General features: G+C 39.3%; 1 protein-coding gene across 1 annotated transcript in view; it reads left to right on the top strand.

Annotated features, from left to right (window-relative positions):
- The first annotated feature begins 280 nt into the window (after positions 1-280).
- Positions 281-10,860, top strand: part of lars1b (leucyl-tRNA synthetase 1b) — a 22,890-nt gene continuing 12,310 nt past the window's right edge. Inside the window, exons 1-21 of the mRNA XM_035666078.1 lie at positions 281-436; positions 856-977; positions 1,388-1,475; positions 1,609-1,689; positions 1,997-2,128; positions 2,290-2,451; positions 2,803-2,915; positions 3,608-3,671; positions 4,013-4,101; positions 4,209-4,434; positions 4,728-4,815; positions 5,764-5,840; positions 6,145-6,198; positions 6,299-6,439; positions 6,915-6,992; positions 7,194-7,279; positions 7,491-7,556; positions 7,822-7,904; positions 9,261-9,399; positions 9,944-10,156; positions 10,611-10,668. Of these exons, the coding sequence (XP_035521971.1) occupies positions 431-436; positions 856-977; positions 1,388-1,475; positions 1,609-1,689; positions 1,997-2,128; positions 2,290-2,451; positions 2,803-2,915; positions 3,608-3,671; positions 4,013-4,101; positions 4,209-4,434; positions 4,728-4,815; positions 5,764-5,840; positions 6,145-6,198; positions 6,299-6,439; positions 6,915-6,992; positions 7,194-7,279; positions 7,491-7,556; positions 7,822-7,904; positions 9,261-9,399; positions 9,944-10,156; positions 10,611-10,668 (2,166 nt within the window). The 5' untranslated portion in view covers positions 281-430. The remainder of the gene's footprint in view (positions 437-855; positions 978-1,387; positions 1,476-1,608; positions 1,690-1,996; positions 2,129-2,289; positions 2,452-2,802; positions 2,916-3,607; positions 3,672-4,012; positions 4,102-4,208; positions 4,435-4,727; positions 4,816-5,763; positions 5,841-6,144; positions 6,199-6,298; positions 6,440-6,914; positions 6,993-7,193; positions 7,280-7,490; positions 7,557-7,821; positions 7,905-9,260; positions 9,400-9,943; positions 10,157-10,610; positions 10,669-10,860) is intronic.

The following is a 10,860-nucleotide window of genomic DNA, read 5'->3' as shown; positions in this document are numbered from 1 at the left end:
CTCTCTCTCTCTCTCTCTTCACTGGCAGGTCGCACAAAGCGCTTTACGGCATGGCAACACAAGTTGAGTTGTCGTAACACGGGGCTGGACGACGGACGGCTGTGTCTTTATTCAACTGCGACACATTAAATTCATATTAGCGGCCCCCGCGGTGGTGTATTAAATATATATGGTGAACCAAATACTTAATAGACGAATAACGGGTCTGGTTCGTGAGATATTTAAAGGCAGGACGGCTAAAAAAAAAAAAAAAAGTTACACGGACTACATTTCCCAGAAAGCCTTGCGGGAAGCTGATTGTGGGTGTCATCAGCCAGGCACCGGTGCTACTCGGTGGCGTGGGTTTCCCTTGTCAAAGTGGAAACTATTTCTTCTTCTGTTTCGTCTGTCTGAACAGCAGAGTAGTTAATAGCTCGTAGTTTGGATCAAAATGACGGTAGGTCCAGTGCTGTAATGTATGTGTAGTTTAAAACTGTTAGTGCTGGTTTAGAGGCTGCGGACACGTTATATATGCCTCATTAACTTACTGTAGCTATTAGCTGAGTTAGCTATCATAAGCTAACGTTAGTTGTCAAGCCGTCTGCAGCAAAAGACCTGAAAGAAATCTGACTCAGCCGGACCAGAGGTTACAGCTGTTCTCTTGTGTAACACGTGTTGAACCATATTTCTGTTATTTTATTATTATATTCTGGTCTCGTGTATTCTAGTGTGGTTATGTTATTTTAGGTGGTATTTATTCTTAAAGTATGTTTTTTTGTTGTTGTTGTGTTATAATGTGTAATCAGTTCACTTGCAGCTATCACTGCACTGGCTTTTCTCTGCTGAACCGTCAACCTGCTCGTCATTGTGTTCCAGGAGCGGAAGGGAACAGCAAAGTTGGACTTTTTGAGAAAGATTGAGCTCGAGATCCAGGAGAAATGGGAGAAGGAGAAGGCATTTGAGCAAGATGCACCGACAACAGTCGGGGAAAGCACAAAGTGAGTGTCTTCTATATTCAGACCCTATGTTTTATTCCCAAAAGAGTGTTCCTCTCTTTCAGACATGGGACCCAGGAATAGGTCAATTAAGACCATCTGTGGAGAAAGCAATGTACATAATTTGCTGCACTCAGGAATGTCAGAGCAGTTTCTGCAGGTGTACTTCCTTCAAGTGATCTCTTCCTGATACAGCTATGAGCACCCATTGTTCTTTATAAATAGTTGGCATGCAATGTAGTATTTCTCTTGTTGTTGTTTTTGAGGGAAAAAAAAGTAATGACAGTGTGGCGCAGGTAACACGCCCATGTTATTTTCTCAGTGCATGTCACTTTGCTTGTAAAAACATACTGTGTATAAATCCATTTTGGTCTCAAAACATATTTTGATTACCCGGTTTCTTTTCCTTCCAGCAAAAACAAGTACTTTGTCACCTTCCCCTACCCTTACATGAATGGCCGATTGCATCTGGGCCACACGTTCAGCTTGTCAAAGTGCGAGGTAAGTCTTCATACAAAAACAGACAGAAATGAACTTTCTCAGTCTGCACCTATAATAGACACTTGTGATAGAAATATTCAACAACAATGATGTCTGTTCTCTAAGTTGCTGCTGTTTGACTTCTTTCTTATAGTTTGCTGTTGGCTACCAGTCTCTGAAAGGAAAGAAATGCCTCTTCCCATTCGGGCTGCACTGCACAGGAATGCCCATCAAAGTTAGTGTTGTTTCTTTTTCAGCCCATCACATCAGTCCTGTATGCAATAGCATACAGAGGTAGAATGATTTTAGGTATTATAGTTGGTATTGCCTTGTAACAAAATTTAGTGTTGTTTTTTTTTACCTACGATCTGACACCATGTTACCACGTTTTATTCAAGAAACACAATATTAGATTCTAGTACTGCATTTTCATTAACATTCTGCTTTATCAGTATTTGAAGAATGAATCCATGCCTTCAGCCCCCTCACACACACTGCCTTTTCCTTCTTTCTTTGTATTCATACATCCATCCATCTACCAGGCCTGTGCAGACAAGCTAAAGAGAGAGATGGAGCTGTATGGAAACCCTCCACAGTTTCCAGACGAGGAGGAGAAGGAGAAGCCAGAGACGTCTGATGAAATCATCATCAAGGACAAAGCAAAGGGCAAGAAGGTCAGGATCAGACTGATTGACAGATATTTTCCACATAGGAATGAAAAAATAGTACATTTAGTGAATGTTTTTGAAACTAGAGCTCAAGTTGACTTGTCACAGTCACACTGGATGTTTGAATTAACATTATTTTTGTCTCTTCTTTTACATTTCTCTGTTAGAGTAAAGCAGTGGCGAAATCCGGAACCTCCACTTTCCAGTGGGACATTATGAGATCTTTGGGCCTGAATGACAAGGAGATTGTCGGGTTTGCCAGTGCTGAACACTGGCTGAAGTACTTCCCTCCTCTGGCCGTGAAAGACCTCAAACAGATGGGAGTCAAGGTGACTAATTATAATAATGAAACTCTATCAAATAACTGTCTTGAGATGTTTCTGTACCTCTTTTCTCTACCTATGACCCTTTTGTGCAATGAAATATGACAAGTTAATCTATACGTTGATTTACATTGATTTTAGGAATGATATACAATGAACCACTGAGGGTTCTTGCAGTGTCATGGGGATACATTATGACAACATTTATGTTAAGAGTTATACACTGAACTCCAATGACATACCCATTGTCCTCTTTTTGTTGATACCTAGAATTCACCGTCCCAGAAGATAATGAGATCTGGTTATTAATTTTAGTCAATTTTGCCTAAATCCTGGTGTCATGTTATCAATTCACAGGTGGACTGGAGGCGTTCATTCATCACCACAGATGTGAACCCCTTTTATGACTCTTTCGTCAGGTGGCAGTTCATCACACTGAAGGAGAGAAAAAAGATCAAGTTTGGCAAAAGGTGAGATGGTTTGGCAGTTCCTATGTAACTGTTTTACACTTATTTTATTATTTATTTTATTGTTCTGTAGCACTGACCTTGCAGTAATATAGGGAAAGGTAAACAATATAGGAAGCGCCCCACAGTATCTAATATGTTCATGTCTTACACTTTATGCTTCTTGCTATTATTATCAGTATTAGTGTCTAGCCTGAAACAATGTCCTGTACCAATGTCACATATTTTCTTATCTATTAACTTGCTAAGCACAACTGGTTTTCCTCTTTTTTTTTTTCTGTCTTGCACAATACCTTGTAACATTGTAACAGTTACCCATTCCAGTTATCCATCTGGACCATATTCCACTTTATTGTATATAGTGTATTGTATATATTTTTTTAGATTCTAGATTTGTATTACATTTTTTATTACATTTTATTGTATTTTACCCCTTTTTCTACTCTTTGCACTACATTTTCCCTGTGCTGCTGTGCCAAATTTGAATTTCTCCTATGGGGGATCAATAAAGGAACATCTTATCTTATCATCTTATCTTTCCATGGGGTAAAAGCAAAGTGAGCATTTTGAAATGAAAACTTTGGTAGATGAATGATGTTAAAGTTTGCCTTTTAGTCTCAGGCAATTTAAGCTGATGTTATAACACTGCATGTTGTTTCAGTAATATTATGTGATTGTCCCTGACTCCTCTGCAGGTATACAATCTACTCCCCCAAGGATGGACAGCCATGCATGGACCATGACAGGCAGACAGGAGAGGTACACTTACCTACCTGGCTCAATGACATAGTGTATTAGTTTGGGGAAATTGTCATATGATTATGTATGATTGTGTTATTATTTTGATGTTTGTGACTCCTACAGCAAACAGTAAAAGGGTCCGTGTTGCATAATTTTGTTACAAATTTGAGTCACACACTACATTTGAAATTGCCATTTATTGTACTGCACATTTACCACCCTACCTCACAGGACCATTAGCGACCATTTTTCCTATTCCTGCAGTCTACTAGGGATGAAGAAACTTACTTTGAAATGAGGCAATCTGAGAGCTATATTTAGTTATTTTACTTCCAACTAACATTTTTTTTCAATTGCAGGGAGTTGGACCCCAGGAGTACACTCTCATCAAGATGAAAATGGTTGAACCGTACACAGCAAAATTCAAGTCCAAAGTCTTTTATAGCAGGTAACAAATTACAAACACTGAATATGTATTTATAAAGTTTTACATGCACTTAAGCATAATCCTCATCTTGAGACAGAAGTTAAGTGCTAAAGCTATCCTTCCCACAGTGGCATGAAAGGCAAAAATATCTTCCTGGTGGCTGCCACTCTGAGACCAGAGACTATGTTCGGTCAGACCAACTGCTGGGTGAGGCCAGACATGAAGTATGTTGCCTTTGAGACAACCAGCGGAGACGTCTTCATCTGCACCAGTAGGTCTGCCAGGAACATGTCTTACCAGGGCTTCACCAAAGAAAACGGAGTGGTGCCAGTAATCATGGAAATTCTGGGACAGGTACTAACTTGTATTGTATTTCATGCTTCCATCTGCAAATAAATTCTAATTCATTTAATTCAGTTGACTTTTACTTAATTGAAGCTAATGGTATAAGCCAAACACTATTAATATGTATATCTAATATGATTTAAAAACAGTCAAGCAGATTGCATTTACGGAAGATTAAGATGAGGCCAATTAGCAGTGTAAAAACAGTTGGAGGGACAAGGTTGAATGACTATGCGTTGATTCTGTTAAATGTATTACTTCTTTTCTACGTTCTGCTTTGCATCACTTTTGTCTCTATCTAGGATATCCTTGGCTGTGCCCTGAGTGCTCCTCTGACCTCCTATAAGGTCATCTATGCTTTGCCCATGCTCACCATTAAGGAGGACAAAGGTACGAGTCGAGAAGTCAGGAAAAATAGCAGAGATATACATTTATTCCGAGATGTTGCATTGTTTAATTCTTTTCAATGCAGAATATTTCACATTGGTTAGCGCATTTTAGTTGTCAAAAGGCTCCTGCAGTCAGAATAACCTTGAGTGGGGGGGCACCTTACTCTCTCCTTTTATGTGCTTGAACTTGAGTGAAATGCGTCTGATAGTTGGTGAATAGTTCAACATAAACTGCTCTGTGTGTTTTATAGCTGTCTGCATTTCAAATAGGGATACTTTATTCTCGCTCATGTTGCTTTAGGTATTACTTTATGCAGAAACTGTGAACCCAGCTGTATCCCCTATTCCCCCTTGTCTTAGATTTTGTTTGGTGGAGCTTATGGAAAGCCAGGCCAAGGTCACCTTCTAATTTATAATGTGCTGTACGGTGATGTCAAAGGAAGAAAGTAATGGCTGCTTTTTTTGCCCAGAGGGAGAAAATTTGCAAACATAAAATGGATCTAATTGTGCTCAGACTGCAGCACTGTCTATTTTTCTGGTCTGTGGTGCGCGAGGGGCATAGTTTGTCCGTTTTGTTTCTTGTGTATTTATGTAAATAGCTTTAATTGGAATTTCTGAATGACAAGGTTGAAATGTCAGAATTTCAATCTCCTGTGCCGCGTTTCTCATTGTGTTTTTAAGAGTTATGGAAAGAAGTGAGCGAAAGTGAACCTGCAACGACCTGTGACATTTATCAGTTTCCAGTTCATGTTTATTTGTTCTTCTCCCTCTTCACGGTTTGTTAGTTGCTCCATTGTAGCCGCTGCACAGTTGAAGAAACGTGGTGGCAATTGACATTTAATAATTTTGAATGTGTATAATGTAAATTACAGTATCACTGAGATACTCATCAGATTTGCATTAATACAGTTTATGTGTTGGCCTTTTGCCTATTCTGTGATTTGCTCAGGTACGGGGGTCGTCACCAGCGTACCCTCTGATGCTCCTGATGACATCGCTGCTCTCAGAGACATCAAGAAAAAACAGGTGACCTTGTAACTACATTTCTGCTATACTGCTATTCAAGGAGCCTTTATGCCTGAAATGAAGTCTGCTGCAGAGAAACACAGAGTCCATCTGAAACTTAAATGCAATTTAGAAATTAAGCTTTTGAAATGTTTTAACAGACTGTGCTCTTAAATTAGTTTGCTGTGCTATTTGCTTACGTTCATGGGCTGCCTAAACTATTGGTTATTCAGCAAGAAACATGACCATTTAAAGATACAGTTGCTTTAACATCCACTATATTTATTTTTATTAATGTTGCTCTCATTCTTTGCATTTCCAAAAGGCTCTACGGGAGAAGTATGGAATTGAGGACAAGATGGTGATGCCTTTTGAACCGGTAAGCTGTTCTGTTTGCATTGAACCCACCAATGCTAGTGAAAGATACACATTTGAAAACATGTTTATAAAAGTTGCTAAATGCAGTGTGTGCATGTCAGGTCCCTATCATAGAGATACCGGGCTACGGGAACCTATCTGCTCCTCTGGTGTGCGATGAGCTGAAGATCCAGAGCCAGAATGACAAGGAGAAGCTGGCTGAGGCCAAGGAGAAAGTCTATCTGAAGGGATTTTATGAAGGGGTGAGTCAACTAATGGTTAATGAGTAAAAAAAAAACAACTACATAGGTCAGCAAAAAGCAAGCTCTCTGCACACTCCCTGTGGATTTAACTTTAAGTTTGAAGCTTGTATGATTTATCTCCCAGAAACAAATCAAGTGATTCACACCATAAGGCTAGACTAAATGATTAATTAACTGGCTATTGGCTGTGTGTTGCCCTCAGACACTTTGGTTCCGTCTACTACGGAAAAATTGCCTTATTTTTCACTTTTTGCTAAGCGCCTGTTTTTTCTTCTGTGACATTATAATATTAATCATGTTCAAAATGTACAAATTCAGCATCAAGCGGATCACAATTCATATGTATAGTCTGAGAATGTGTCAGTTTATGTTAATTTGTGACTGGAGAATGCACTGCAGTGACATGGCCCACTTCTTGTTGACAAAACTGCCAGAATAGTGAAAGAAATTAATGAAATGTTTCTCCCTGTGTCAGATCATGCTGGTTGATGGTTACAAAGGGCAGAAGGTCCAGGATGTCAAAAAACCCATCCAGAAGATGATGGTTGAGAGGGTGAGACATTCTTTTCTGATGCAAAGAAGTTAAAATAAAGGATATTCAAATGTGACAGAACAACTTTAAATTCTGACTGTGTCCTGGATTGTGTACGTTTACTATGTCTGTGCACTTTGCATGGCTTTATGGTTCACAATATTCCATGTATGATAGATGTTTGATCTATATTTGCCTGTAATAATGTTTGCTCTGATCTAGGGCGAGGCCATGATCTACATGGAGCCAGAAAAACAGGTCATGTCGCGTTCAGCTGACGAGTGTGTGGTTGCTCTCTGTGACCAGTGGTGAGTGCAACATGAATTCTGATCACACGGATCTTTATATTATAATAGGTGTGTTCATTAGTAATGGGAAGAAATAATTTGACCTAAGTGGATCTGAAGCTGCATGGCAGTGTTATAGTAGTGCAGGGGAATAAACATGAAAATAACACGGTCAAGATGATTGTAGATGCTCCTTATTTTTGAGCGTAGAATGTTTCATGCCGTCTTTCAGGTATTTGGACTATGGGGATGCAGAGTGGAAGCAGCAGGCCAATGAAGCCCTCAAGCCGCTGGAGACGTAAGACACTAACATCTAATTTACCAAATTCCATTCCCCCGTCGTATTTTGCTTTGTGCAGTGTTTGTCCGTGCTTGTGGGGGTTCCTGTGATTGCCTAGACAATCAAGTATGGAGTGTAGAAAATAAATGTAATTACTTTACTGCCTGTAAATATACTGAAAACTGATAACCAGTCTTATCACGTCATGTCAAATCCAAACAGATAGGTAACTGCATTTTCTTTCTGTGATTTAATATGCTCTATTTTGCATAACACTACACAGATTTTGTGAGGAGACCAGGAGAAACTTTGAGGCCACTTTGGCTTGGCTACAGGAGCATGCCTGCTCACGTACCTACGGACTTGGTGAGCGCTTTCCTCTATGGTTTGTGTGTTTTGTGTGCATGTGCGTGTGTGAACGATTGTGTCGGGACTGCAGTAACCTTTAATATAGGATATAAATTTGTTGTTACTGCATCTTTCAAAGGTAATATAGTTTCTTGTACAGAGATTAAATGTACCACCCTGCCAAAGACGAACAGGACTTCAAGTTTTGTAACTACTGTATGACTGATGGTTTTGGTCTATAGATGGAGACAGAGGGCTGGTGATAAAGCACCTAGCAACAGTCTGCCTTTCTGTTCATACAGGAATAGATGCCGACTGAAGGCCAGCTGGCTTACAGTACAGGCGAGCACAGTACAGTCCAGGCTTGTTGTAGACTCCTACTGTAGAAAAATCTCCCCACACATTTTCAGAATATGAAGCAAAGAGTTTTTACTGTATGGTGCAGGTTGTGCAGATTCCTTTTACTTGTGTCTTACTTATAGAAAGAATATATACTTTTATATTTTCACAGACACAAGCAAAAAACAAACATTGTTCATACACTGAAAGCTCAAACTTAAAACATTTGCAAATAATGTCTGTAATTTGATTAACGTGGTCAGTATATGCTATGTAAAACTACTAACACCTTTCGTGCTGTCAAAACTTGTTTTAAATGATGTCATATGTATGATGTTTTATTTCTCTAAAGTCTAAAAAAAATGTGTGCAAGAATGGATGCATTTATTGTTTATTTGATTATAACAATATTTCATTATAAATGTTGCTCATATTCATGTAGCTACCGCTAATGAAAATTAATTACAGCTCAAGCTTGCAGTAATTTTATGTTTTCAACCTCTGAGAGCTTGTAAAAAAATCTCAATAGGCATTCACTGAAAATACAAAAACATTTGAGTGCATTGGTGTGTGTGTGTGTGCATTTGAGACTAGCACACACACACACTTTGCCCTAAAAAATACCAAAATAAATGTTTTAGGAAAACCAGTAAGTGGTGGCTGGTATGTCTGTCAAAGCAGCAGGTTAGGAATGAGTTTACTTTAGTTTATTTGACAAAAATGTTTTTTTTTTTTTTTTTTTTTTTTTGACATTTAAGCTTGTTTGCCAAGGATTACATAATAAAACCCAGGACTTATTCCATTGTGTTAGTGTTTTTCTTGGCACTAGAATGTAACCAGCTTGACAAGATGGCAAATGCAACAAAAGATTGTGTCAGCTCAGAGGAGACAACAATTGTCTTTCTTCATAATTTTTAGTTCACTTTTCCCCCATGGCTGTGTCTGTGTCTTTCTCTGGATTTGCGCTTATGCGTGTATTTATATGTGTGTGTGTGTGTGTGTGTGTGTGTGTGCGCACGCTCCTGGTTACCATAGGAACGCGGCTGCCTTGGGACGAGCAGTGGCTGATTGAGTCACTATCGGACTCCACCATCTACATGGCTTACTACACTGTAGCCCACCTCCTCCAGGGAGGTGTGCTCAATGGACAGGGAGCATCACCACTGGGCATCAAGTATGGACACAATATATACACACACACGCACACGCACACACACACACACACACACACACCTGCACACTAGAATAAATGAGGATTAGTCTCTAACTAATTCATTCTGCCTCCTTTTTTGCTGCCTCTCCTTTTCTCGTCCTTCTCTGTCTGCTTTCAAGCAACCGTAGATGTGGTTCACCTGAGGGAGAAAAGACTTCGATTTAATAACTACATTTAATAATTTCAAATGACAGGTGTTGCTTTTCAGGCTTTTGTATTTATTTTTAAAGTCAATTTGGTGCCCGGTATTCATCCGTGAAATAAAATAATAAAATGAATAAATGAAACGTCCACTCAGTGACAGATGTTGCCTTTCAGAAACATCAATTCATAGCTCAATGTTGGTTTAAGTACCATATCTCTTCCTCAGCACTAAGATGAAAGGGCAAAGAGAAGTGAAACACCGTCACACACAAGCATTTAATTGCTTCTTTTCACTTTTCTTGAATCTAATACATCCCTCGTTCTACCCTTGACCATTTTGTCTCTTTTTTTTCCCCCACAGGCCTGAGCAAATGACCAGAGAGGTGTGGGACTTTATCTTCTTTAAGACGTCTCCTTTCCCCAAGACAAACATCCCTAAAGAGCATCTACAGAGGCTGAGGAGGGAGTTTGAATACTGGTACCCTGTAGACGTTCGTGTGTCTGGCAAAGACTTGGTGCCTAACCACCTGTCTTACTACCTGTACAACCATGTGGCTATGTGGCCCAAGGACAGGTGAGTTTGCCCACTTGATTGACCACTACAGGGAGTAGGAGATTGTGATTTTATTTATATGCATTTTTTTTTTTTTTAAGAAGGGATCCACTTTGCTTGTGTTTCCTACAAGGTTGATGGACTAATTTTAAATCTTACAAGCCACACGCTTTCATTTTTGGGCAATTACACTTTGTCTCCAGAGAATGTGAACCAGGATTATTCTTGGAGATGTGCTTGCTCAGTGCTTAACACTGCTTTCTATAATATGCATAACTTTGTATTTATTAGTGTAGAATCACCTGAATATAAGAATTGTTATGTTTACATTACCTTTAAATGAGCCATTTAGTTTAGTTTTTCGCCCGTTCGCAGCCCCTGTAGTTTATGCCTAATGATTAGAAGTGGAGGGTGAAACGAGGGACTTGCAATCTGCAAGGATAACATTAAAGAGAACATTCTCTCTCATCCACAGTGGGAAGTGGCCACAAGCAGTGCGAGCCAACGGACATCTGCTCCTCAACTCTGAAAAGGTGTGTCAAATATACCAATAATGGTGGGAAATTGCACTACCCCTCAAAAGTTTGAGGTCACCAGCCACAAAAACCTGATTCAGTACAGTCAGATGGCTTTTTCTGAATTGTCTCATGCTTTTAGGTTGCAGAAAGTCCTCTATACAAATAGATGTTATTTTGTAGAAAGGTTTTAAAAAAAATCTTTTGTAC

This window comes from Morone saxatilis, unplaced genomic scaffold (assembly GCF_004916995.1).
Source record: "Morone saxatilis isolate NCDOM2014 unplaced genomic scaffold, NCSU_SB_2.0 Contig20, whole genome shotgun sequence".
NCBI classification, from domain to species: domain Eukaryota; kingdom Metazoa; phylum Chordata; class Actinopteri; family Moronidae; genus Morone; species Morone saxatilis.
Note: the sequence above shows the minus strand (reverse complement) of the source record. Positions and strands in the feature narration are given on the sequence as shown.